Source organism: Anopheles cruzii, chromosome 3 (genome assembly GCF_943734635.1).
Source record: "Anopheles cruzii chromosome 3, idAnoCruzAS_RS32_06, whole genome shotgun sequence".
In the NCBI taxonomy this organism is placed as follows: Eukaryota; Metazoa; Arthropoda; class Insecta; order Diptera; family Culicidae; genus Anopheles; species Anopheles cruzii.
Genome location: NC_069145.1, coordinates 25,907,560 through 25,933,580, shown reverse-complemented (window position 1 = coordinate 25,933,580; position 26,021 = coordinate 25,907,560). Strand labels below are relative to the sequence as shown.

The following is a 26,021-nucleotide window of genomic DNA, read 5'->3' as shown; positions in this document are numbered from 1 at the left end:
AACCGATAAATCGCTGCAGCGTTGACGGATGATCTACGGACGGGTCGCCGAATCCTAGTGAAGGCAGCATTCATCTCCGTAGAATATCTTCGTCGGCCCATAAATGGGAGATCGTGAAACCTACGCCAACTGCCACAGTGTGCGTTGCCCTTGGTGTTGGTCCCTTTGGTCCCGAGCACAATAATTAAAATAAACAAACCAGCAACCGCACCACCCGGCCATAATGGTATGTTTCCAGCTTCCAGGAACGATCTGTTTGCTGGGGGTCCAACCGTAGTGCTGCCTTTTTCCGGCATGGCCCGGGAAAAGAGAGCAAAGCACACACCCCGGCACGGCATCGTGCCCCGGGTGTAAGGTAACACACCCGAACTCCGGAAATCCTACTCCGGGAGTTCAGGGCGGGAAGCATTTTATGATCGGCCCCGATCACCCCACCCGACATGGGCGTCTCGTCAATCAATGACAGACTGCTGGCTGCGGCCCGGTTCTCGGTTGCTCGCGCGAAGAAGTAAAGGTGTCAAAAGCGTGACAAATTTCCAGTGGCTGTTAATGTTTTATGTTACTGCTCGGCCCGGCCCGGCCCGGCCGTCTTTCTTTTTTACGGCCCACCGCGACCATGCTCTACTCTCGTTCGCCGTTTAACTCGACTAGGGTCTCGCTGCTAACTAGGATTTGGGGAGAGTTCATTTTTTTCTGTCGCTCCCCTGCGACACTTTTATGGCTCTGACCGCCCCACTATCGCCCTACATTGGCGCCCGATAAGGCCCTCCAAAGGCTGCACGGAACGGGAGTTCTACAACGCTCAGATTGCATCATGCGCCGGTAGATGGCAGCCGTGGGGAGTCGTGGAATCGGGCTCGAGCGATGGAGAGTTATGGCTGGGAAAATACCAGCAACCCGGATGCGGAGCGAAATGGAGACCTCAACGTTGCGGTGCAGTAATAACAACAACTGCATTGTTGTTCTAACATTTCATTCAACACACGCCACAACGGCAGCCCGGTCCAGTGGCGAAGTTGAGAAGAACGCGCGCGACACATGGCGGACGACGGCGCAACCACCGCACGCAGGAACGCGCAGGAGGAGTGCGCGTGAGCAAACCATTACCACAGTCGGCTAGACGTTCCTACCCTGTCCTACGGAAAACCACGCTAGGCTAGGCCAAAGACCTCCTATCGAGAGCACAAGGGAGAGAGAAAGAAAGAGATGGCACTACAGATATAGAGATAAGCGTGGCGATGGGGAAGATGCTGCGACTCCGAGGCACGATGAGGTGTGATAACACGTGTTCAGTGCAAGCGGCATCCCCTGGGCGCACAATCTGCGTGCCTGACGTCGCAGGAAGAGACAGATCTTTGAACTCGATCGTGCATCGGCCGAGGGAAGGGTCGATCCATAAACAAAAAAAAAACCCGTGCCCCGAGGGGTGAGCGTCGTGTACTTTTAATGTCTTTTTTCCTCGGAAGTGAGTGTCTACAGTATACGCCGTGACTTACGGCCCTCGCGGGCTCATCCTCATCACTCTTTTATCTCGCTGTCATTTGTTTGCGTAATTCCAACGCTCTGCAGCAGTTGTGTACGTCTGTCTGTTGCGCTCCCCGTCCTGTGCAGTAGCAACACACACACACACACAGCCGGAAGACTCGCGTGACGAAAGTTCAACGCCCCGAGCGCGATCCTGGACGTGTTGTTCGTGAGGCAACGCAGGCTGACTTCAAGAGCCTTCGGGTGGAGCGCACGTGCTTCCGGGCGGTGGGTCGGGATTTTTAGGACCGCCGAACGCACCCCGCCAGGAGGGGTGTCGGCTGTTGTTATGAAATGTTATGAAGCACCAGCTAGCAGCTAATGCACCAGGATCCTTGGAAAGCGCGGGGCGCTTGGCAAATGTCCTCTGGCGCATCGTTAACGCGGGCTGGCGTGTTATATATTTTTAATGGTGGGTAATAAAATTTTCCAGAACATTGCAAAGCTGGCATGTGAGGCGGTACGTGGGTTGCCCCTCTCGGCGAGGCTCAAGAGCGCGAATGTGGCCGGAAGTCCCAAGAAGGACCCACTCGAAAGGGATCATCCCAACGGCGAGGTATTGTTTCGGTGTAACAATCGCCATGATGCGGCACAGCGCACACAACTGCACATCAGTCACCAGTACGGGGCGACGTCATTTATCATCATTTGGAAGTTGAAGTGATGCATGCGGAGTTGAAGAGATCCAGCCAGTCTAATGAGAAATGGTTTCACTCATCGTCTACGCCATCGTTATTGGTGTCGGGGAAAGGTAATGAAATTTCCTCTCGTTTGGCCCATTTTCTGCAGCAGCCGACCTAGTGGTAACGAAACGTTCCAAGAATTATGTATGAAAAGACTGAGGAACTACTCCAAGAATGAAGTGCTCAATTTGTTTAAGTCAACTTCAAGAGTGATGCACTTTTCAATTACATTGATAAAAGTGGAATTATTTATGACGACCGATGAGCATCAAACGAATGGACAAACATCATCGTTCGACCAGCCTAATTTCAACTCAACACAAGCTGATGATAATTGAAGACAACTTTTAAAAGTTTCTATCTTTAAGACTCTAACAACTTCTATTGTTTTGAGAGAAGGAAACAGAACTCTATTTCCAAACATTTGGGAATGGAAATCACTGTTGTACTCCTTCCAGACAAAGTCTACAGGAAAAGCATCCCGGAATAGCGGTACCGACTCTTGGCAGAAGGTTAGCAGAAAGAATCGGCAACTAATCTAACAATCATTCAAACACCTTTCCTCGTAAACAACCGCCCACAACAACAATCGATCCGGCCCTTGTGTACCGTAACATTTGAACCGCCCGATGATCCCGTGTCCCCAAGAGGACCCCGGGGCCGGATTGATTAAAAGAAAAACAATGCTCTCAGCAGCGCCAACATTACCATAAATCGCACGAAAGCATCAATATTTTCCGTCCCATTGAGGCGCGCTGGGCGCGTCCCTCTTGATGTCTCTCTGTCGTCGTTACGATTGTCACGCTTGTCCCGAACGATGAAATATCGAGCGCGTCACGGAACCGCTGGCAAGGCAGGCACGACTCACCCGGACCCGGAAGGCTCGCCCGGGGCATTCCCGGACCTGGGCGGGCGGTGAACGATTATCAAACGTCTCTGGCCATTACCATTAGCCGCTCGGGGCTGGATGATTATTTTCCTATAAATTATCATTAACATCATGCAGCGCGTTCTCCGCGGCGTGGAATGGCCAGAGGGAGAGAGTGAGAGAGATAGGGGCAGGAAGGTGAAGGAGTTTCGGTTCCAAAATCGTTTAACTTCTCACTTCCAAACGCTTACTTCCGACAGCAAGAAACACATTTATCAGAACGTACGGTACCGGGGGCCCCGGGAAAGCATTTCCCCCAGGCAGCGCGGATCGTGGAAAACCCTCGCGGCAGCGGCTTCGTAGGGCCGCGATCAACGACGCAGCACATCTGGAGTCCCCTTCGGCTGGGGAGCAGCATCACTCGACCGAGGGTCGGATGGAAGCTCATCAGCCCGTTGCGGGCGGGACATGTGACAGGGCCACACCACGCCTCCGGCAACGTCCGGTATAGATCCGGGAGTCGATCGTGTCGTCACCTTCCATTCAACACTCTTCCATCAAGCGCAGGCGATCGCAGCGCATCCCGTGAACCGCGAGGGTTCCGAGGGATGGCATGCAGCCTCCTGGAGTTACGGACGACCTCGTGGTCGTCTCGTCTCGGAAGAAAATTTATGGAAAATGGGGAGTACCATTTTCCACGCGACGATATGGTGGCGGCTTCGCACGGGAGCGCACGACACTAGCGACCTTCCGGCGTTACCGCACCGACGATGGATTGACGGATTCGCTACATCGCTTCCGGCGACGGCGTGTTCCGGCGTGTGGTGACCGACGAAGGATAAAACACGTGTTCGACAGCCGGAAGTGGTTAAATGTGCGCGCACGGGCACACGCCGATGGCCATTTGTCCCAGGGGTTCCCCATTAATGAGAGTGTTTCCGTGGAAAACTCGAATCGTGCAACCAAGTCGGAGATAAAGTCTTCCACTTATGGCCCGACCGTCAAGCCCACTGGCAAAACGAGGAATTAAGTAATGTTAATTGCGATCATTGCATTCCTGGCTGAGCTCCAAATAGCTCAGTTCTTTTAAGATAAGTTTTCTTTAGCTCTGCAGCAACTCGATAATTACTTCCAAGTTGAACAACTATCAGTGGCCAGCACGTTTATTGAAAATTTTATCATTAATTTTCATCACGTTAAGAAAACATTCGTCAGCAAATTAGCCCAGTGATAAGAGTGTTGCTTTAAATAACACAACACACCCCTGTCGGGGGTCCCACCGTATGGAGGTTCTGCGAACCATCTCTCGAGCCAACCGAGCGCCCCGGGTAATTTGCAATCCGACACACCGTATGGGCCGTGCGGCCCCGTGAACCGCGCTTCTTACACGAATTATCAACAATCTCTACATAAATTAAGCCATTTACAATGGAGTCGTGAAAAATGCTCCAAGGTATCGGGGCGCACCGAAAGGGCACCGAAAGGGATCGAAGGATAAACATGGGCCGGTGGCTTCGGTAAATGTACCATTTTTCAGCATAACCTTTCCTCTCCGCACACCGTCGCGCGTGCCACGTGGCCCTTTCTGCGCTCACTCACCGGTGTCCCGGCAACGCATAATGGCCGCCGGAAAGGGTCGTCCTCGATCCGGCGATAAAAGTTATGCCCCGTAACTGCACCGCGTCCTTGATCCTTTTTTGCCTTGCCGCGTTCCGCCAAGCCAATCCCACCGAAAACGGAAGGGTTAATGTGCGAAACGTGGTGCAAAAGAAGAAAAAAAACCTGTCGCCCTGTCGGCCATGCTGTGCTTCTCCGGATTGCCGTTTGCTGTTGACACACTGCTGCTGCCGCCGCCGCTGCGCCATTGCTCGCGATTGTCAATGATCTTGATTTCAATCTTGTTGGCAATTTGCACACGGTCACAGGGACCATACACACCACACGGCCCACAATCACACACGGCCCAATGATGACCTATGGTGGGGAGGGGTGCCAACCGACCGGGCCGGGTAGTTAAATTAATTAAAATTAATTTTCGGCAACTGTTAAAACGATTTACCTTGTCGTGTGCGTCGTCTGGCGATCGGTCAGAATTCTTCGGCACCGAATCCGAGCAGGCCCACCGTGGGGCCAGTAGCACGTAGAAACAGGCACGATACCTAAAAGGTCGTAATCCAGAGTCGGATTTTTTTTTCTCCAGTGGTCGTGAATTAATTGACTGGCGAAGTGATTTATCCTTGCGAGCGGATCCTACTGCTCGACGCACCGCACACCACCAGCGAAGAGTGTAACTGATCGGAATTCGGCATTTCCCTGCGTTTTCGATGGGACTTCTTCTTCCTGCCGACAGAAGCTACGGACGGCGCACAGTTGATGAAAAATGGTAACGGATTTACAGGCACTTTTCGGAGTCACTCGAACACAAACACACCGAGCAGCTCGTAAAGTACGTAACGACCGGCGATCGGAGAAAGACCGTATCGAAGGTGTACAAAGTTGAAAGTTTCTGCACTTACGAACTGAACTGATCGAGATTATTGCACAATTGGTTGCCGGCAACATTTGCGGCACGCACTAAACTTACAATAGACGGCGATCACTTATGGTATGGTGGTAGGATGTTGAATAAATAGATTACGGTCGATAGGAATAATTTAAATAAATAGATGAATAAATAGCCTATTCTTAAACACATAATCTACCAGCACCGTTCACCGTGGTTCACGCCACGAATTGCACGTCTGTGTCTAGGACAACGGTCGGAATAAGTTGAATGCGCACGATCCATGACTGTCGGCGCCGCTGTTCACGGTTTGCACGATCGCTTTTTCTGATTCCGGTTCACGCACTGCAGCTCAGCCATCATGAGGTTTTCCGGAACCAGCCGGGAACGTCCGATGCCCGCGGAGGGAAAACTGTAACTAATCCTCGTGAAAAGCGGCCAACCTAGGGCCAACCAACAATGTGTCCGCGTGAGTACGCTTTTCTCGGAGGTTTTCCATCTGCACGCACCCATCGGATCTGACGACGGTCCCCGTGATCTGGTACAGTGCGTGACTTAATACACGGGACGTCTTGCGTGATCGTGCAATGGTTGGGTAATTTTGTTACATATGATTTCAATACAATTGATTTAATCTTGCACTAATCACATTATGTAGAGCATCTAAAAAATAGGAACAAAAAAATCCTTTTCGAAAACACAGTTTCCATTCAAAGTTCTGTGTGTGTAGTAACATCGGCCAGACACTGCAGACAGTGTCGAGGACCAAAAAAAGCACCAACCGACGAAGAAGACGATAGATCGGGTACGTGAAAAGGATGTCAAAACATTGCGACGCACCGTCGCAACACGTCGTTGGAGCGACAGGGATGCCGAATTAAGCCGACGAACCAACTCAGCGCAAGGATCAACGACACGGCGTTTTCCACAAACAGCGAGAAAAATGATCAAACTGAAAAGAAAACGCGAGATATACATGCTTGCCACTCTGGCATGCGCTTAGAAGCTGTGTGGAACCCCTCACTCGAAGCGAAAGCAGAAGATCTACACGGTTAGGTTTGGTTTCGATTTTCCTTCTTGCTTAGCCATTTTTCGTTGTACGGAATTCGACACCGCAACAGAGAAAAATGGAGTACAGATTGTTTGTTCGAACGCCGAGATGTTTAGTAAGTTCAACAGTTTGCCGAATGAAGCTTAAATTCAGTCTTGTCAGAACGTTCGGATGTTTATCTGTTTACATGAACTGTGTAGACGCGTAATGGAGAATGAAGGATGTTCCAGTAAAAGAAACATTATGGTGTTCCGGTTACATTAAGGACAACGAGCCGAAGGGACTTATGACCAAGAAATATAGCTCATTGTTAACGAATGACTTGATTCATGATCGTGACGTAAGGGGGGGCCCACATTTGTGCAAATGCGCAGCCGACGCAATTTTGTAATAGAATCTGGCACAAGCAGATAGCGAAAATTGGTTCATAAAACAAGCAAATGATTTTCTACTTCAGTGTTGATTGTGATTCTTCTTATTTTTACATACAATTGTTCCATTTGATTATTATAAATACGCATCATGTTAATCTGGTTTTCATACAAGTTACGTTGACTTGAAATAAAAAAGGGCGATAACTCATTTTTGAATGTAAACCATCGTCCTGCACGGTGAACCGGGAATCTTGCAACACGTTCAACCGGTTCAAGGATGTTGAATGTCGGTTGTCATGTACAGCCTCATCTTTTTCACTGGGCGATGCATCGCCGTCACAACAAACTTGTGTTTTGAATGCCGATGGAGGAGCACTTTTTATTTAGTTCGACTTTGCAGTTTTTTGTTCATTTCGATCTGTGATTAAAGTTCCGTTAAATCTACTTCGAAGGCTTCGTACGGTCCCCGTTGAATCGTGAGTATTTATCACCCTTTAAACTATCCTAACATTCTACGGCCAGAATCGGTCGTCGAAGAAAAACAAAAAAATATAAAAATGCACGCAACAGTGCGGCCGCTTTTGACATTTGTGAGGCTTTGCGGCATCGAACGGCGGCTGCGGTCGATAAGAAGCGCTTGCAGCTTTGAGAGTTTTGAAAACTGCGTTCTCTGAAGTGTTAAGTAACGATGACGGTCGCCCAAGACACAAGTGTTTAAGTGTGAGAAGGAACCTAAGTCAAACTCTATCTATCAATCGGCATTCCGGCAATCAGAACCCGCAGAGGACGAACCCCAACCATGCTCTCGCGAGGCAACACGGCACCAATGTTCTACCGAATCCTGTCGCGGTTTCCGCCCAATTTTTCGTTCTGCTTTGCGTACGGTTCTGGCGTGAAGCAGCAACTCGGCTATAATACGGTGCGATCCAAGCGCAACATGATCGATCTGATCTACACCGTCGACAATGCGCATCGGTGGCATACGGCAAACCTGGAACTAAACTTTGACCATTACTCCAACATGCGGTTGCTGGGAGGAGCGTTGATTGCCCGGTACCAAGAAACCCTAGGGGCGCGAGTTTACTTCAATACACTGGTACACGTGCCGGAGGAGGACGTGCTCATCAAGTATGGTGTCGTCTCCACGAAGGACCTTCTGCAGGATCTCACCGAGTGGCGTAGTCTGTACCTGGCCGGAAGACTTCACAAACCAGTCGAAATCATACGCAACGCATCCAGTTCTAAAATACAGAACGCTGTCGAGCAGAACCTTCGTGCGGCCGTCCACGCGGCCCTGCTCATGCTGCCAGAAAAGTTCACCGAGTTCGAGCTTTACCGCGCGATCTCCAGCCTCAGCTACGGCGGAGACTTTCGGATGATCTTTGGCGAAAACAAAGACAAAGTTAACAACATTGTGCGGCCACAGATCGAGAACTTTCGCAGCCTTTACGCGGCAACGTTCGCCGAGCTGCGATACTGTCTGGAGCTGCCGCTGAACGGAAGCGACAATCAGATCTGTTCGCAAGACCTATCAGAGGCTGCCGTTCTGGCGCACTTGAACAAACTTCCCAAGTGGCCCATTCGCCGGATTGTGGAGCGACAAACCAGTGGCCGGTATCGGCAGGATACGGAGGACATACTGATTGGTATTTCGCGGTCCTCCAACTATCGCGACATCGTGGCACGCAGTTTACGATCGATCGTATGGTCCAGCAGCGTGTGGCAGTCGATAAAAAATATTCCTACGGCCGGAATAAGTAAAGCTGTTCGTTACAGTTGGGCCAAAGCACTCAAAACATTCAGCTAAAACGAGCAGAAGAAAAACGTTAGTCGAATAAAACATGAACTCAATAAAGTTACCCCAAGTGTTCCAAAAGCGGTGTTGATCAGTCTTTAATATTAACCCCACAATCACAAAATCAAACTTGAAACATTCAATTCCTTTCACAGATCATGTCCTCCGACTCAGAGACCAGCGATTCCGATTGTGGTGTACGCTACAAAACGACAACCACACGCCACAAACATCATTCTTCTTCGAGAGAAAAACCGGATCAACGGTCCGACTACCGACACAATAGCAACCGTAAATCGGATCGTCGGTATCGTAAAAGCCGCAGCAGAACTCCCGAACGCCGTCGGTACCGTCGAAGGTCTAGGTCGATCGAATCGTCGTCACGATCGCGAACTCATCGTCGTTCGGCTGGCTGTTCGCGCAATGTTTCGCCGGAGCGTGTCGAAAAGGAGGAAAAAGTTTTGGATATTTCAATATCATCCGTTTCATCGCCAGACGATCATGGAGCCCAGCGAGAGGAAAGATCACCGACAGCCAATTATGGTCCCGCGCTTCCACCGACGGTAACATCACGGATCGGCGAACAGGACGAAGGCGAAAACGCCAGCGAAGTTGTTGGACCAGCTTTACCTCCACACCTTCTTGCCCGCGGTACCGATGCTTCGATGAACAGCGAACAAGACAAACCGCAGCGAAATATTGGGCCCGCTTTGCCCCCGGGTTTGAAACTCCCGGAAGCATCGGCTACATCCGACTCGGAGCTTTCCCCTTTTTCCGAACCCGAGGAGCATTCGGATGACGGAGAAATGATAGGGCCACTGCCAGGAACGTCCAGCACGCGTGCCAATGTTGAACTGGAGCAACGAGCACTGGAGATAAAAATACGACAGATGGATAGTGCCGCAGCCAGTGCTAATGGTGCTGGAGTAATCCCGTCGGCACGCGAAGACTGGATGCTGGAACTGCCAGACATACGTAAAATCGCCGACATGGGTCTGGGTGCAAGACAGTTCCGGACGCGAGAGAAGCTCGAAATCGGAGATCGTTTAGTGTGGACGGATACACCGGTCGATCGGGAGCGGAAGAAGGCTTCCGGAGGCGGATCGGAACGATCTGCGAAACCCGTCGATCCGGCCGTAGAACGGGAGCGGGAACGTGAACGAAAGCTCATCGCCACACGGGACAAGGAGCAGGCGGATTTGGTAAAGCGCCACAAAAAGAAACACAAACGCGACAAGACGCTGCTAGAGATACACCAAAAGAAGCTCCAAATGGACAAGGTAAATGAATGGTGGAAGTAATGGTAAAAGCAATCCGCTCGACAATCAATGCTAAGTCTTTTCTTTCTCTCTTTCTTTTTGTTGCCGGTAGGAATCGAAGGACGGTTCAGAAACGGCCAGAAGGCCTTTCGATCGTAACGTGGATCTTCAAGCTAACCGTTTCGACGAGGCACAGAAAAAAGCGGTTCTGAAAAAAGCTCAACTGCTTGACTCTCGATTCTCCAGTGGAAGTTCGAAATTTTTGTAGGAACCCCGGATTCGATTGAAATGTGTAGCTAATAATTGTATAGATTTTTTGTACTTTCATTATGAGTAATTGTCTCAATTTTATTACAATAAAACGACATAAAACATTTCGTGAAAATGTCTTGATTTTCTTTTGTTATTGTTCAAGACAATTTGAGTTTTACTTGTTAATCGCAATTTTAGGTTATTCGAAACAATAAATTCTGTTTCCGAACCGGTTCTCGTAAACCGACAATACCGGTTCACAGTTTGACAGCAGCCACAGTTGAGATCAATTTTATCCGAAAAGCTGTTTATAAACAACACGAAACGGAGTTCCCGGTGACATCGCTTTCTTTATCCGAATTGGAGGCAAAAATTCATAGAAGTCCACCGTTCCGGAAAGGCAATAGTTACTAGAAGGAAACGGAACAAAACGATGGCGGGCAATTTCTGGCAAAGTTCACATCATCAACAATGGATACTGGACAAACAGGACCTCATCCGGGAGCGGCAACACGATCTGAAGACGCTCAGCGAGGAGGAGTACCAGAAAGTATTTATGTTTTTCGCCAACATCATCCAGGTGTTGGGCGAGCAGCTTAAATTGCGCCAGCAGGTGATTGCGACAGCGACCGTGTACTTCAAGCGCTTCTACGCCCGCAATTCGCTCAAGTGTATCGATCCGCTGCTGCTGGCCCCAACCTGCATACTGCTCGCGTCAAAGGTCGAAGAGTTTGGAGTGATTTCCAACTCGCGCCTCATAACCACATGCCAGACGGTAATCAAGAACAAGTTCGGGTACGCGTACCAACAGGAGTTTCCGTACCGCACCAATCACATCCTGGAGTGCGAGTTCTACCTACTGGAGAATCTGGACTGCTGCCTGATTGTGTACCAACCGTATCGGCCCCTATTGCAGCTGATGCAGGATATAGGACAGGAGGAGCAACTGCTTACGCTTACATGGCGACTTATTAACGATTCGCTGCGCACGGACGTCAGCCTTCTGTATCCTCCGTATCAGGTAAGCAACGCGGCTTGACTTCCTTGCCATGAATCGCTCTACCTTGGACGTAATTTCGCAGATCGCCATCGGGTGCTTGCAGATCGCGTGCGTCGTACTGCAGAAGGAGCTGAAATCGTGGTTTGCCGAGCTGAACGTGGACATGGATAAAGTGCAGGAGATCGCCAGGGCGATCGTTAACCTTTTCGAGCTGTGGAAAGGCTATGACGAGAAGAAGGAAATTCAGGCATTGCTAGAAAAGATGCCCAAGCCCAAACCCGCCCCCCAGCGGTGATTCATTCCGGTGGAGTTGTCCTTCGACGACGAATTTATTCGCATTTTCGAATGTCTCGTGAAGCGGCAAACGGTGATCTAGTGGATTGTGGCACATTCCACCGTTCCTTCCATCTGTAGCAGAACTGACTCGTCATGTAACTCGCTAGTTTGTAGATTCAAATGTGATTCTGTGACGATGCGGTAAGCAGCCCCGATGGGGGTAATTGAAACACTAGTAATCATTTCGAAATACACGTAATTTATTCTGTACGAACTATATTGTGTTTATTTTCACGCACCTTCCAAAAGATTGGCAGTTGTCGGAATGGTATTGGTTCTAGTGGGCTCCGGAAAACGGGGTGCCTTATTTCTGGCCGGAAAGCTAATCCGTCCAGCTGCACATGGCATTCTAGTATCTTACAATCGAATGAACAGGTTTCGGTTCAACCACCACAAGCGATCATTGTGGCAGGATTTCTGGGCGAGAGAAGGTTTTTTTTTATTATTGTGTTGGCATCTGTAAGACTTACGAAACTCCATTATCCCTCTCGATCAGCATATCTAGTGTCCTTAAGGCACAAGTTTTTTGAGTATATCCACCACCTAGCATGTTGGTGCCTCGTGAGGTTGCTTTACTGTAACCACTAACTTATGCTCAACGTTTAGACAGCAAAATTATTGTAATAATCTGAACAGGACAACTACTAAAAGACCTGCAAATACTTGTTGGCATTACCGGAGAAAGGCTTCTCGATGTATAAGCAAAAGGTTCGCTGTAAAGGGTACATGGCAATTCCTCTGGATCTAATAGTTTAATGACATCCCGCCACACGCGTGTAAGAAACAAACACTTCTTTTCGGTTCCAGTTCGAACGATTGTAAAGAAATAGAAAAACTTTTGCTAATCAATGGATACAGATTTCGCGCGTTTTTGGACTGACCTTCGTGGATAGTAATAACATGAAACATTTGAATGGTATAACGACATGGGAGCATCTCGTACTGCCGAATTGCCGAAACCGTTCAGGGCTTCACCGATGAACCAAAAACAGGGAGTTAAAAAAGACTATCGTACATGCAAGAAATTATAACATAAAACTAAACAGAAGAATAGAATATGATTGTACCACCTCATGTTGTTTCCCACACAGTGGAGAATGATTGTTAAATGTTGCGGTTTGAGTGTTTACCGATTCGGCACGTCGGAGTGCCCGGGAGCATAGATTTCTCAAAGGTGATTCCTCAATTCTTCGCCGCATCGCCGTGCTGGACTCGTTTCTCAGACCGACCTGTAGGAGCCCTGTTTTCTATGCCAGTTTCTCCAACAGCTTCTTGATTTTCTCATGAGCGTACCGGATCTTCGTGTACAGATCATTCGAACAACCCTGTTCGATTATCGTTTGGAAGCGGTACGTGCGGAAGTTTTTGTTGTTGTCCATTAGCGTGACCGCACGCATCCGCGGGCAAAGTATAATCTTCTGGTGGTCAGAGAAGTTAAGCTGCGAAAAACAATGCGAACGGCAAATGATTAATGACATCCGCGGAAGCCGATGAGCGTACACTTACTTGCACAGTGCCGTTGGTGAGATGCATAACGACAGCACACATCGTACGGAACCAGGTGTGCATGTGCGGGATACGCGATAATTGATCGCCCTCGGCAATGACCGCTCCGGCACCCGCCTTCACCAGATGCTCCATCATGTAGCGCTTGAAATACGTTAGTAGTTTCATCTTCTTCTCCAGGTGCTGCGGGAAGTCGTTCACGGCCCAGTAGGTTTCCTGGCCCTCTTTATCGATGAAGTGGACATTGCTGCATTGGAATGGACATGCACAAAATTAAACCTTTTTCCATTTGGCCGCAGAAAATCACGAATACTCACTGTCCATTGGCGAGCATAATCAGCTTGGTAGTGTCGTTAAACATCACGCCCATGCCTTCGTCGCACAACTGGTACCCGAACCCGTACTTGTCGCTGTAGTCGACCCATTTCGAAACCCAAAAGAGTGGCTGAACCGCCGGATCCGTGTTCTCGTCGTCCAAATTGTTTGCCAACCGTGGCGGTTTGGCGTGGAACAGCTTGGTCAGCTCGCGGTGCAGCAATTCGATGTCCGCTCGGTACGTGTCGTTGTGGCGCGAAATCATACCGCTTGCCGTGATGGGATCGTGGAGATTGTTCTTCAGGAACGAGTTATCGAACCGTGTATCATCTGCCGAGTAGAACCGGTAAAGATGCGAAAAAACAAGTTGCATCAGTAAAGTACCGTGCTGACAACCATTCAAAATGACGAAGGATTGGAAGTGAAGTGGAAGAAAGAGAAACACTAACCACCGGCATTCATCTCGGAAAGTGGCTTACGGTAGGGACGCTCCAGCGGCTCCAGTTGATCGGCTCGCGGGGCCATAGTAAGACACGAAATCGGCAACGACGGGGGGATCACGCCGGTGACAAGATACTCGAATTCGAACAGCTTGTGAATGCGTGGCCGCTTGATCGGATCCGACTGCAGCATGGCACAGATCATTTCCGCCGCACTGGTGCGCAGTGTAGGCGGCAACCGATAGTCACACTTCCGGATGCGGTTGTAGGTATCTTTTAGGCTCTTCGTCTCGAACGGTGGCTGTCCAACGAGCAGCGTGTACATCACGCAGCCTATCGACCAGATGTCCACCTCGTAGCTGTGCCCCTTTTTGTTCAGTATCTCGGGTGCAATGTAGTTCGGCGTGCCGCAGAGCGTCTTCTTGCGCTCACCCTCAAACTCGATCTTTGTGGCCAGCCCAAAATCACCGATCTTGACGTGCAGGTCGTCGTTCAGAAACAAGTTACCAAGCTTCAGATCCCGGTGGATGATGTGCCTGTCGTGCAGATACTCGACGCCCGTCATCACCTGGTGCATATAGTAGCGGCACTCGTAGTCTGTGATGTTTTTACGCCGTTTGTGCAGCTCCATCATCGACTGTGGATCGAAAAATACGCGACAAATTCTCATGATGTTCTAGCCTGGGAACGCTTTTCACCACCCCAAACGCACTTACCCGTTTCTTGCACAGTTCCAGCACGATGTAAATGTTCAAAGGATCGTCAAAAAAGCTGTGAAAGCCGACGATGTTATTATGGTTCAACGATCGGTGGATCGTGATTTCTTGCGTCATTTTCTCCTTCTGGTTGTGCTTCATCATCAGCTTCTTTGAAACTATCTTGCCGGCGAACACTTCCTTCGTGGCCACATCCACGATCTCATAGCACTTGGCAAAGCCACCCTGCAAGCGAACAGCAGGAAAGAGCCGGCGACGTATGCCGGGGTGAGGAATCCCGAATCAATTAAAGGTTAGATCAACAGGCATTGAGTGGGGTGCGGCGGACCTACCTTTCCGAAAAATCGCATCCTTTCGTAAGTCCGTTTGGAGGCGGCATCGTACAGCCTCTGCGGAATATCGACGGCCTTATCGTCGGGTCTCGTTGCGCTGCTCATGTTTACACGCGCCTTTTTACGCTGCTCTCAAGACAGGTAGCTCGGAACACGGGACGCGGTCTAAGTAATATTATCTAAACAAATGCACCGTGGTAAAGTCCGAGGTACAATCGTAATACCAGTGGGCGCACACCAACGCTGCTCTGACCATCAACGAAGATGTTTGTCCTCAAACGCAACACTTTCCACAGAGTACGCTTCAATCGGCGAATGTCCCTATTCTCTGAGATCGCCTGAACTAAACCGTGCCGTTTGCCGCTTTATCCTTGACGTGCGGAGCTTTCAACAGAGCAACAGAGAAAGGGTGCGTTCGCCGAATGTCAACGGTTGCCGACGGTTACGCCGGAGCTTCTTTTTCGTCGTTCGATCGTCGTTTTCGCCTGCCTTCAGAACACCAACACCAATGCGTCGCCGTGTGCGATTGGACGGAAGAAGATGCAGAAAATGTGCGAAAGAAGACTCGAAAGAATCCGTCCAGCTTCGTTGACGCACCAAATTCGGATGGGTTAAAAATGTATCAAAAGTTTCGTTACGGTACCGAAGTATGCTCAAATCGGACAGACACGCACTCAAAGACTGAAAGACACTTGCAAACAACACGGAACACAGTCGAATGGTACTGAATGTTGCCCATGAATGGCCGTTACTTTTCGAATGGCAGCTTCCGCGCCGGGTTTCGGTTCCGATGCTCGGAGGTAACGCTGGTTGTATTTCTGCTCACTAGTGATACCGACAATAGTTTCGGTGGTTTGCCAGTATTGCGATGGCTACGCTGACCAACAACAAGCTAAGACTGTACATTCAACACACCACACCAATAGATAAATAATCCGCAATTGATTCGCATCCGCGCTTCGAACACTTGGCTCTGTTTCAGAATTAGCAGAAGTAGTTGCAATGGTGTTGGTTACCGTCCGTCCGACAGTGCTTAGAACCGGTTCGGGCGAACTGGAAATTTCAAACTGTTCCAAATACCGTTACATTATTATGCATCGAAATAATAGTTCAAAACGTGGTTTTTTACATACGGTATGGTTAGAGTTTCTTGATAAATGAATAAACACAAAAACGTTATTGTAATTTGCAATTCAATTGTGATGTACGCGCAGTTTATCCCAAGTGGTGGGTGAAATGAGCCCTCGTTGCATGGTTTTCAAATTTGTAGCTGTCAAAGGCCTCCCGTCGAAGTGTCAATCGACAGAAAAGAACGGTGCGGTAGGAAATAATCGTGTGTGTGACTCGCCGAGTGAACCAGAAATAGGCAGGAACCGTTTTTCGTATTTGCATTTGCGTTAAACATCGAGACACTATGTCCACGGTAGCAAGCGCTCTGGCTCTGGCCGGCAACCGGTCGTCGGGGGCTCCGGTTCGCACACAGAACGGTAAGTAATCACCATCAGTTGATGCTGCGAAGGGATCTTTGTGTCGGGGGGAGCTCGTAGGTGTTTCATGATCACATGCTACTTATTTGGCCAATTTAGCAGACTGCTGCAAATAAAACTCAATTGAAATTATTTCAAACCAATCTGGATGAACGAAAAAGTATACGAACTAAGTAAAACCAGATACACTCTGTCAACTTTGGTCGAATAAACATTGATCCATGCCGGCAACCGTGAGCTGCTGTGGCGGACAATAAAACTCAGCGGCAACCTCGTGTTAAAGTATTTAGCACCTTATTGCTTTTGCGTGCAGATTTGGTTAATATTTTAGATAAATGGTATATATTTTTATGCTTTCTCATGTTAAATGCGTCAAATCATAATGAGGTGTTCTCGCGCAATGACTCATTCGACACCATTTGTGAGGTTATGGTGTGCAACCCCAAACAACTGCGCGGGTATGTGATGTTTTCTCATTTCATGTTTCCGTTGTATTCTTGCAGTGATGGCGGCCTCTTCCATCGCGAATATAGTAAAATCGTCACTCGGTCCCGTCGGTCTTGATAAGATGCTTGTCGACGATATTGGGGACGTGACGGTGACGAATGATGGTGCTACGATTCTCAAGCTACTGGAGGTGGAGCATCCGGCCGCTAAGGTCCTGTGCGAACTGGCTCAGTTGCAGGATGAAGAGGTTGGCGATGGAACCACATCGGTTGTGATTATCGCAGCCGAATTACTGAAAAATGCCGACGAGCTGGTAAAACAAAAGATTCACCCGACGTCCATCATCGCTGGCTACCGGCTGGCGTGCAAGGAAGCTTGCAAGTACATCTCAGAGCATCTGACCGCACCGGTCGATGATCTCGGCCGCGAAACGCTGGTGAATGTTGCAAAAACGTCTATGAGCTCGAAGATCATCGGGGCGGATGCTGACTTTTTCTCCGCCATGGTGGTCGACGCGGCGCAGGCCGTGAAAATACTGGATCCCAAAGGCAACCCGGCCTATCCGATCAAAGCCGTCAACGTGCTGAAGGCCCACGGCAAATCGGCTCGCGAGAGCGTGCTGATCCAGGGTTATGCTCTGAATTGTACGATTGCTTCACAACAGATGCCGAAAAAGGTGACGAACGCAAAGATTGCCTGTCTGGACTTTTCGCTGCAAAAAACCAAGATGAAAATGGGAGTACAGGTGCTTATTACGGATCCGGAGAAGCTCGAAAGTATCCGTGCCCGTGAGCTGGACATCACGAAGGAGAAAATCGAGAAGATCCTGGCGACGGGCGTCAATGTGGTGCTATGTAGCGGTGGCATCGATGATCTCTGTTTGAAGTACTTTGTCGAAGCGGGCGCGATGGCAGTGCGACGAGTTAAGAAAGCCGATTTGAAGCGCATCTCCAAGGCAACCGGTGCCGCCTACTTGACGTCGCTCACGAACATGGACGGAGAAGAAAGTTTCGAGGCTTCCTACGTCGGAGAGGCGGCCGAGGTGGTCCAGGAGTTCGTTTGCGATGACGAACTGATTTTGATCCGCGGCCCGAAGGCACGGACGGCCGCGTCGATCATTCTGCGCGGTCCGAACGATTTCTACTGTGACGAAATGGAGCGCTCCGTGCACGACGCACTGTGCGTGACAAAGCGTGTGCTCGAGGGAAAGAAGGTTGTGGCCGGCGGGGGATGCGTCGAGGCGGCTCTCTCAATCTACCTGGAAAACTTTGCCACATCGCTGAGTTCGCGCGAGCAACTTGCTATTGCAGAGTTCGCCAAATCGCTGCTGGTCATTCCGAAAACCCTCGCCGTCAATGCGGCAAAGGATGCGACCGACTTGGTGGCGAAGCTGCGTGCCTATCACAACTCTAGCCAGACCGTTGTAGATCACGCGCAACTCAAATGGTACGGACTGGATCTGATCGAGGGCGTCGTGAAGGACAACAAGAAGGCCGGCGTGCTCGAACCGGCAATGTCGAAGATTAAATCGCTCAAGTTCGCCACCGAGGCGGCGATCACCATTCTGCGGATCGACGACATGATCGTATTGAATCCGGAGGAGAAGGGAGGCAAAAACTACGGCGATGCTTGTGCGGCTGGTGAATTGGATGGTTAAGGCGAAATTATGGACAGCAGTCGTTCGATATCCTTTTCACTTTTTGGCGTAACAAATGCTAAGTACTATAAGCTCACTAACACACCAGCATCATCTTTCGTTTATACGCAGCGTAACTTAACGGCGGCGTGCTGAAGCATTTCGAAATGCACCCTTCCTTTAATATTAATATTTGAAGATCGTGACACTAGCCTTTAGTCACAGTTGCACACATACACGAGAGCATTATTACCAAACTCATGTTATTCTTCTAATAAGTTTCACATGTACGCATTTTTTTCTTTGTGGAACATTTCATGCCGAAATAAAATAAAATCGATCTAAATCTGTTTTGTTTTGTACGAAAAATTGAGAATATGTTTTTGAAGCTTTCTACTTTCTACGCGATAAAACGCTTCAATAGGTTTGATTCTATGTTGAAACAAATTGATAGTGAGTAGATTATTGCGACATTCCGTGCGTGTTACGTTATCCTTCCATGATGGGCCAATCAATCACACTTCTTTTCAACCTTTCCATCCATCACCTTTCAACGCCAAATCGTAAGTTCAAAGGTTTTAGTAACTAATTTTCTCACTCTGGGAGTACATTTACTGATATTGAACAAAAAAACCCCTACGATAGTCCGATCCGGCATTGTTTGGTACGTTTAAATCACGTGATTGTGAGTACCGTTACTTATCATGTAACAGTTTACAATACTAATGCTCTGCTAGTGTTTTGCTTTGTGACTGAAACAAAAACAATAACCGGTATCGGTGGTAGTGAATTAGTAACTGATCTTTTGAATTTTTCACGCCTTCATCTTCCGCTTTCCATTCGCAGGTAGGAACAGCGAAGCAGCGGATCTACGCCGGATGAAACTAATCCCTGCGTGGTGGTAAAATCTATATGAGGGTGCATCGGGGCATTATAAATAAACCATTTTTCTGATGATTTAAGTACGGTACGACGCCGTTGGAGAATATTCTTTCCACCTCCAAAACGTTGAAAGGAAAAAAACTGCACACGACGATCGTCAGCAGTTGTTTATAGCTTCCCGTCCGCCATCAGCCGCATCGGTGCCGCCTACAATGGTTGTTATTTTTACTCGAATGCACCACTGCCCTATATTGCTGCACATCTCCGCGGCGTTGTTGCCCTTTGAGCGATCACTAAAATCCAACTAAACGATCGCGTTCAAATTTTGTTTTACAAAACCCCAGGGCTCGGGATTCTTGACCCGGAAACTGTGCCTCTTGGCGGCTCAATGGACGACATTTAATTGTGTCGCGTAGTGTTTGCTTTGGCCATCATTTTGGAATAATCGTTTTTTTGGAAATGGGATGATCGACTGTTTACATGCTGCCTTGCCCCGTAATACGTCCATGTTGGGTTGCGCGGAAGCAGTTATGGGTTTTACAAGCCGTCTATTTGGTGGTTGATCTTTGAAATGAGAGTACTTATTAGGATCCGTTTGTGAAGAAACATTTAAACAAAATAAACAGTCCCGCTGGAAGTTGAATACCAGTTCGGCTATGCACTGATTTCGTTCCCAAATAAGTGGATCGCTCGAAGGAGAAGGAGATTTTTGGGGATCATTTTGAGTGAAAACGAACCTTGAAATAACACTTGACCATGCCGGCTTTTTTGCCCTACCCAGCGGTCGACCAACATGAAGGTCACAACTAGCTTGAAGCATCCTGTTAATGAAATGGTACCAAGTACCATGGCAAATTAAGTGGCTCCCGGCGTCTGGTAAAGCTGTTTGCAACTCTTGTCGGGATTAGCAACTTAATGCCGGCCATTAGTTAGCCTACGTATGCGGCACGTCTCTAGGGACAAATTAGCGAGGGGCAGTGAAAACGACGGCTCGTAAGTTTTCGCTTGCCAACTATCGACTAATATCACCACGATCGTCTGATTGGAAGGAAATGAGGCCATTCCAATTTAGCTACAAGTACAAGCCACCCTGTAGCCCCAAGGGAATATCGCGGGTGATCGTGGTGGATGATGCAGCAGAAACGAGACTAGAAAACACGAAAGGAATTCCGTTGCTCCGGATTGCATGCGGTTCTCTTACGACACGACCACGTTCAACAGGGAACGAAACAAGCGAACGATCCCCAACCTTCGGCTGTGCATCAGAAAGGAGTACAGGAGGCAGAACGGCTGGTTGGCGGTCCTATAAATAACCCGGCAACCTGGTACCAGTTTGTATGCCGGTATCTCTACGTGGCACATTCATAACACGGGCAATGTAGGATTTCTGAAAGCTTCGTCAACAGGAGTATGGTTTCTAGGTGTTCCGTTACAACCCTTATACAGCGAATGCTCATCGAGCAAACGGTGCTAAGCTCCAGAGGATCAGTACATTATCCGCAGTAACAGCAAAATGCATCTCGATGATGGTTCTAACGATGCGGTAATAATCAGTCGATTCCGTTTAGTGGAGGAGTATTGATTAACCTGCTCTCACTAAGGAAGCATTGCGAACCGGAAGAAATGTATGCCGCGCCCAGAGATAGATCGATTCGCCACCTAACGGCGGCGATGTCTTCATCACACACGAGAAGTGGTCGCCACCGATCACGGTGCGTGAGACATGGCCGACGCAGAGATAGTGGCGATTGCACGGGAGCAGCTCTCCGAACCACGTTTGGCTCACAAAAATAGATTTTCCGATTTTTCGCGCCCGCCACATACGCCGGGAAACTTTGCTGAGTGTGTTTCTCAATCGTGTGTGTTCGCACCGCCGACCAGAACCTGTTGCCTTCTGTGTACTCGCGCTCCGCCACGCTATGCTAGTCCGAGAGACGATACCCGTGCCGTGTTTGGGAGGTTTTTTGGGGAGATTTCGAAGATTTCGATGCGAAATGCGGCCCCGGTTCACGCAGGCGCACGACGGATACTTCACGAATTCGCTCCCGATCCTAGACTTGCTCCTTAGTTACATGAAGTTGGTCAGATCTGTCGGACGACGTTTGGACTGCGGACTGTGAAGAATATTTCACAACCACTCAAACGGGAATTTTCTGCCTTTTGGAGGTGGAAAAGCCATCAATAGACACCGGGCTCCGGATAGGCTCACTGAATCGTGTAGCCATCGTTCATCATCATCATCTGGCCTGCTACAGGACTGCTACAGGAAGGAATTTTTCCTGTCGTTCGTAACGATTCTGGCTGTCGGTTGTCGGACGATCAGTTAGTTGGTGCGTGTGCGTGGTCGGTCGTGAGTTAGTGCAAAGGAATTTCGCTCCGCCACGCCACCGCAACCGCCTCGCTCGTCGAAAATTCGGTGGTGCTACGGTTTTATTCGTGGCATTTAAAATCTGTGTTTGAATCGCCTTCCGTCCTGAGTGCCAAAGTACTGTGCTGTCGCGACGGCAGATCGGTAGAGCGGCCAACTGAGCGGTCCTTGACTGTGAACTGTGCCGCAAGTGAGTGTGGGTGGGGTAAAGCTTTGCCCATCGGACGTAGAATACTTGCGTAGTGCAGCTCAGAAACCGGAGCTTCCGGAACCCATCAGCCATCATGTCGGACCTGGACGATATGAGCAACTTCGATGCGTGGCTGGAGAAGGACTTTCTCAGCAAAATCAACCGGCTCGAGACGGAGCTGGAGGACGTGAAGGATAAGAACAAAAACCTGGAAAAGGATCTGAGAAAGAAAACGATTGAGTGTGACATTGTGCGGGCGAAGGTGGGCAAGTTGGAGCAGGTCCCGTCGAATAATGCGGCCTCGAGCGAAAAGATCGAAACGCTTGAGAAGGAACTCAAGCGCAAGACGATGGAGCTGGACATATTGCGTTCGAAGCTGTCACAGTCGGAGACAAACCCGCAGGCGACCCAGGACCTGACCGAGCGCGTCAAGCAGCTGGAAAAGGAGCTGAAAAAGCGCATCATCGAGAATGGCATCCTGCGAGGCAAGCTGACGGAAGTGGAGAGTGAACCGCAGACGCCGGAGGCACAGGAAAAGATCGACGAGCTGTTGCGCGGTTTGCAGCGCACCGAGAGCACGGTGCTACGTGAGAAGGTGAAGGAACTGGAAGGTGACCACGAGGCTTCGGAACGAAGCGGTGAGCTGGAGCGTGAGCTGAAGAAAAAGAACATCGAAAGCGACATTTTGCGTTCCAAGCTGCGACAGTTCGAAAACTCACCGTCGTCGGCGCAGGAAACGAACGAGCGGGTCCGGGACCTGGAAAAGCAGGTACGGAAGTACCAGATCGAGGCGGACATCTTGCGGGCGAAGGTGAGCCAACTGGAGAGTGATGCGGCCACACGCGAAGACGAGGAATCGACCGAACGCATCGAGGAGTTGGAGAAGGGCCTGAAGAAGAGCACCACCGAGGGCAACATGCTGCGGGCAAAGATGCAGATGTTCGAGAAGGAGTCGACGGCCACACAGGACTCGAACAGCGAACAGATCGAGGAGTTGCGCAAGGGGCTGAAGAAGAGCACCACCGAAAGTCAGATCCTGCGCTCCAAGCTAACCGAGCTGGAGTGCAAGAACGTCAACAGTGGGGCCAGCAGCCATCGGATCGAAACGCTAGAGCAAGAGATGAAAAAGAAGAACATCGAAAACGACATCCTTCGCTCGAAGGTGGAGCAGCTTGAACGGGTCCCACTGGCCGACAGTCCGGCGAACGAGAAAATCGAGGAACTGCAAAAGGAAATTCGCAACCTTAAGATCCAGAACGACATATTGAAGTCGAAGCTGAATCAGGCTGAGGATGAGCCGACGACCACGCAGGAGTCAACCGATCGCATCAGCGAGTTGGAAAACGAGCTGAAAAAGCGCACGATCGAAAGCGACATTTTGCGGGCGAAGGTCATCCAGCTCGAATGTGAACTGTCGCCGACGAAGAACTCCAACGAGCGGATAGAGGATCTGGAGAGTGAGCTGAAAAAGAAGCTGCTAGAGAACGATATTCTAAAATCGAAGGTAAGCCAGCTAGAGAGCGAACTGCTGGCGCATGGCAGCAGTGCCCGACCCGATCCGCAGGAGGTAAAGAAGCTGAAGGAAAAGCACGAGGAAGTAATGACCAAGGCGAAGGAGCTGCTGTTTGAGCGCACCAAAACGGTCAAGGCCCAGGACCAGCAAATCAAGGCGCTACAAAACCAGATCGAGAACATCAAGGAGGTTGTTACGGTCACAAAGGACATGCTTAACATTCGTAACATGGAGCACGAGCAACTTCAGACGCGGTTCGAAAACATCGACACCAGGATGAAGGCCGAGCGCGAGCGGCAGACACTGCTTGAAAAGAAGCTGTCCGTCTCGCAGAAGATGTACAACGATCTGCGCGACGAGTACACGACGCAGCTCGATCTCTTCAAGGTTAGTACGCCGCGGCACTCTTGCTTGCGTCCGCCCCGGGCGCGGCCCGATTCTCTCGTTGTGTGAATCACGCAAGTGCTACTGCGCTACTTGGGTTTCTTATTAATTTTCGCACTACTTGCACACGCACGCAATGCGCACATACAGGCCGATGCACTACCTATGCACCTCTCACAGATGATATTTTTCTTTCCGTCGCCGCACGCTTGCGCCATCTTGGTTGAGGTTATGCGCAAGAGTTCCTGAGGCCGGGCGGACATAGCCACTGAAAAACACCAACGCGCTAGGCCCACACTGTTACGGAATTATTTTCTTTTCTGTGTGCTTTTGCTACGTTTGGCACACTGCCGGAGTGGCCGACGGTTGATTTACGCCATCCGGTGCTAACCGGAAAACGAAAGAAAAAAACAACAAACTCTTGGGTTCGTGTTTCTCACGATGAGTGGGACTTTTGAAAATATTGTTTGAATATCGGAAAGCGTTCGCCCGAAATGGACACCCTTGGGACTATAGTGGTTTGTTGAGATTGTCACTCTCGGTTATTCGTGCCACATGTTGGCACTATTTTTGATGTCTGATCTGCAATGCTACTGTCGCCCGACGGGTTTGCGAACATTTCCTATGACTGATTCGAATCGATGCTCCAAAAAGGTATATTATGGATATAAATATTATACAGTGTGGTATAATGAATGTATAATAATTTAATTATCGTCAACTTCATCTGTAAATTTGACTATATCTTCGTTCCATTCATGCGATCTCTTGATCTCTTTGGTTGCACGAGTCCCCTGGGAAACATTGCCATCTCACATGTACAGTAATTTAACTGTCGTCATATTCATTTGTAGATTTGACTATATTCTCGTTCCATTCATAAGCTCAATCATATAGTCACCAATTTGAGATAAGGTGGCACATTTAACGTTCATCCCGTAGAGTACATTTCAGTATCAACTGCAAAACTGTCCAATGTCAAAAACCATCACTAAAACGAAGTTCGCTAATAGTTGTTTGGTTGTGTAATGTTTGTACCATATTACTCTTAATATCTATCTTTCTCTCTATCTTTTCTTTCTTCACACTTTCAGAAAACGGCGCAACGGGCTGGCATAGATTTTCCATGCTTGAAAAAAGTTGCACATACAAAGCAATGATCAAACCCAACAGACAGTCGTGTCTCACCTGTGCGCCACTAAATCTTTCTTGCACATACTCGCTTGTGTTCTTAATACCAATTCACCACTTTATGATAACAACTACTACAATGTAAATACGCAACACAGAAGCGTGAGGTAAGGTGCGCACCTCCACGTGTTTCCGTCCACACCACTAGGTTCGCCTCATTTAGTGAATAACTCAAACAAATCCTTCAGCGTGCCTCTAGGCGGAAGTATTTCTACGAATTCCGCTCTCGGCCATTGATCCCTTGTATTGCGTCCTCAGCTTTCTGTATTGGGAACCAACGTTTAAACTGAAAACAAATATGGCATCCTCAGCCGATTGTGTGCCGTCCTTGGATCGGGTGTATGGTCGTATGTGTATGTGTGGTTCTGTATGTGTGCACTGTAACATGTGTCCTGCACTTGCTAAACGCTTTCCACCTTCTCATGTTCCCCACTCTCTTACATCGATATCATTTGTAATGGCCATCTTCTAAACAAGCTTCCATTGAAAGGATTCTTCTTCGTCAAATTCCAGGAAATCAAGAAAACTTACGCCGAAAAGATCGAGCTCATCAAGGAGGAAATCGAGTGCGTCCGGAATGGGGGCCAAAAGTGATTCGTCGTACCGGCCGGATCAGCCCGAACTGCCCACCGTCACCGTCGATGATCATCTCCGCAGCGAACTGGAAGGTCGATCGTGTTGCTGTGCACTGCAGTGAAACGGGATGACAAAACTAAGCAAAACCGCAAATTGCATTCTTCCAGTGACGATTTTTCGAAAATCCGAATCCAACCAAACTACACTTCCCGTCTTTTTTTCCTTCGCGACTATGTGTCGCTAACAAGTGGTCTATTACACTAAACGTTGGGCGAAACAGTCTCTTTCTAAAATGTATTTAACTGCGAAGACTAACTTTGCAACGTACCCTGTTAGGTGGAAAATAAGTTTACTTAATATACTATGGATGAAAATAAAAAAATGGACTTGTAC

General features: G+C 49.1%; 6 protein-coding genes across 7 annotated transcripts; 5 read left to right on the top strand and 1 right to left on the bottom strand.

Moving 5' to 3' along the window:
- The first annotated feature begins 7,365 nt into the window (after positions 1-7,365).
- On the top strand, positions 7,366-10,325 carry LOC128272393 (GPALPP motifs-containing protein 1). The gene is made up of 3 exons (XM_053010194.1): positions 7,366-7,479; positions 8,954-10,078; positions 10,170-10,325. The coding sequence occupies exons 2-3, from the start codon at positions 8,957-8,959 to the stop codon at positions 10,323-10,325; spliced, it is 1,278 nt and encodes a 425-aa protein (XP_052866154.1). The 5' UTR covers positions 7,366-7,479; positions 8,954-8,956.
- LOC128272394 (phosphatidate cytidylyltransferase, mitochondrial) lies at positions 7,634-8,830 on the top strand. The gene has a single exon (XM_053010195.1). The coding sequence runs from the start codon at positions 7,803-7,805 to the stop codon at positions 8,808-8,810; it is 1,008 nt and encodes a 335-aa protein (XP_052866155.1). The 5' UTR covers positions 7,634-7,802; the 3' UTR covers positions 8,811-8,830.
- Positions 10,326-10,681: 356 nt separating the features above from the next.
- LOC128273466 (cyclin-C) lies at positions 10,682-11,777 on the top strand. Its single transcript, XM_053011433.1, has 2 exons — positions 10,682-11,330; positions 11,392-11,777. Exons 1-2 carry the CDS (start codon positions 10,743-10,745, stop codon positions 11,602-11,604), a joined length of 801 nt encoding a protein of 266 aa, XP_052867393.1. The 5' UTR covers positions 10,682-10,742; the 3' UTR covers positions 11,605-11,777.
- An 889-nt stretch (positions 11,778-12,666) lies between these two features.
- Positions 12,667-15,059, bottom strand: LOC128273131 (serine/threonine-protein kinase polo). The gene is made up of 6 exons (XM_053011050.1): positions 14,955-15,059; positions 14,623-14,847; positions 13,916-14,543; positions 13,469-13,796; positions 13,152-13,398; positions 12,667-13,084 (listed from the first exon to the last, which is right to left on the bottom strand). The coding sequence occupies exons 1-6, from the start codon at positions 15,057-15,059 to the stop codon at positions 12,893-12,895; spliced, it is 1,725 nt and encodes a 574-aa protein (XP_052867010.1). The 3' UTR covers positions 12,667-12,892.
- A 1,220-nt stretch (positions 15,060-16,279) lies between these two features.
- Positions 16,280-18,848, top strand: LOC128272057 (T-complex protein 1 subunit alpha). Its single transcript, XM_053009784.1, has 2 exons — positions 16,280-16,441; positions 16,945-18,848. Exons 1-2 carry the CDS (start codon positions 16,369-16,371, stop codon positions 18,543-18,545), a joined length of 1,674 nt encoding a protein of 557 aa, XP_052865744.1. The 5' UTR covers positions 16,280-16,368; the 3' UTR covers positions 18,546-18,848.
- A 2,697-nt stretch (positions 18,849-21,545) lies between these two features.
- Positions 21,546-26,004, top strand: LOC128271619 (girdin). Of its 2 annotated transcripts, XR_008269227.1 has the most exons (3): positions 21,546-23,864; positions 24,956-25,159; positions 25,566-25,700. XR_008269227.1 is itself a non-coding variant. In XM_053009215.1 (2 exons), the coding sequence occupies exons 1-2, from the start codon at positions 22,059-22,061 to the stop codon at positions 25,644-25,646; spliced, it is 1,887 nt and encodes a 628-aa protein (XP_052865175.1). In that variant the 5' UTR covers positions 21,546-22,058; the 3' UTR covers positions 25,647-26,004. The 2 variants fall into 2 exon arrangements, 1 of the variants encoding a protein (XP_052865175.1); XM_053009215.1 differs by lacking the exon at positions 24,956-25,159 and having other exon boundaries at positions 25,566-26,004.
- The last annotated feature ends 17 nt before the right edge of the window (positions 26,005-26,021 follow it).

Excerpts from the sequence above, each read along its gene's own strand:
- LOC128273131 (XM_053011050.1), bottom strand. The coding sequence starts at position 15,059 with ATGAGCAGCGCAACGAGACCCGACGATAAGGCCGTCGATATTCCGCAG. Across the intron at positions 14,848-14,954 it reads GGATGCGATTTTTCGGAAAG|GGTGGCTTTGCCAAGTGCTA; the intron begins GTAGGTCCGCCG and ends GTTCGCTTGCAG. Across the intron at positions 13,399-13,468 it reads ATTATGCTCGCCAATGGACA|CAATGTCCACTTCATCGATA; the intron begins GTGAGTATTCGT and ends ATTCCAATGCAG.
- LOC128272057 (XM_053009784.1), top strand. The coding sequence starts at position 16,369 with ATGTCCACGGTAGCAAGCGCTCTGGCTCTGGCCGGCAACCGGTCGTCG. Across the intron at positions 16,442-16,944 it reads TCCGGTTCGCACACAGAACG|TGATGGCGGCCTCTTCCATC; the intron begins GTAAGTAATCAC and ends GTATTCTTGCAG.
- LOC128273466 (XM_053011433.1), top strand. The coding sequence starts at position 10,743 with ATGGCGGGCAATTTCTGGCAAAGTTCACATCATCAACAATGGATACTG. Across the intron at positions 11,331-11,391 it reads TTCTGTATCCTCCGTATCAG|ATCGCCATCGGGTGCTTGCA; the intron begins GTAAGCAACGCG and ends GTAATTTCGCAG.
- LOC128271619 (XM_053009215.1), top strand. The coding sequence starts at position 22,059 with ATGTCGGACCTGGACGATATGAGCAACTTCGATGCGTGGCTGGAGAAG. Across the intron at positions 23,865-25,565 it reads CGCAGCTCGATCTCTTCAAG|GAAATCAAGAAAACTTACGC; the intron begins GTTAGTACGCCG and ends GTCAAATTCCAG.
- LOC128272393 (XM_053010194.1), top strand. The coding sequence starts at position 8,957 with ATGTCCTCCGACTCAGAGACCAGCGATTCCGATTGTGGTGTACGCTAC. Across the intron at positions 10,079-10,169 it reads AGAAGCTCCAAATGGACAAG|GAATCGAAGGACGGTTCAGA; the intron begins GTAAATGAATGG and ends TGTTGCCGGTAG.
- LOC128272394 (XM_053010195.1), top strand. The coding sequence starts at position 7,803 with ATGCTCTCGCGAGGCAACACGGCACCAATGTTCTACCGAATCCTGTCG.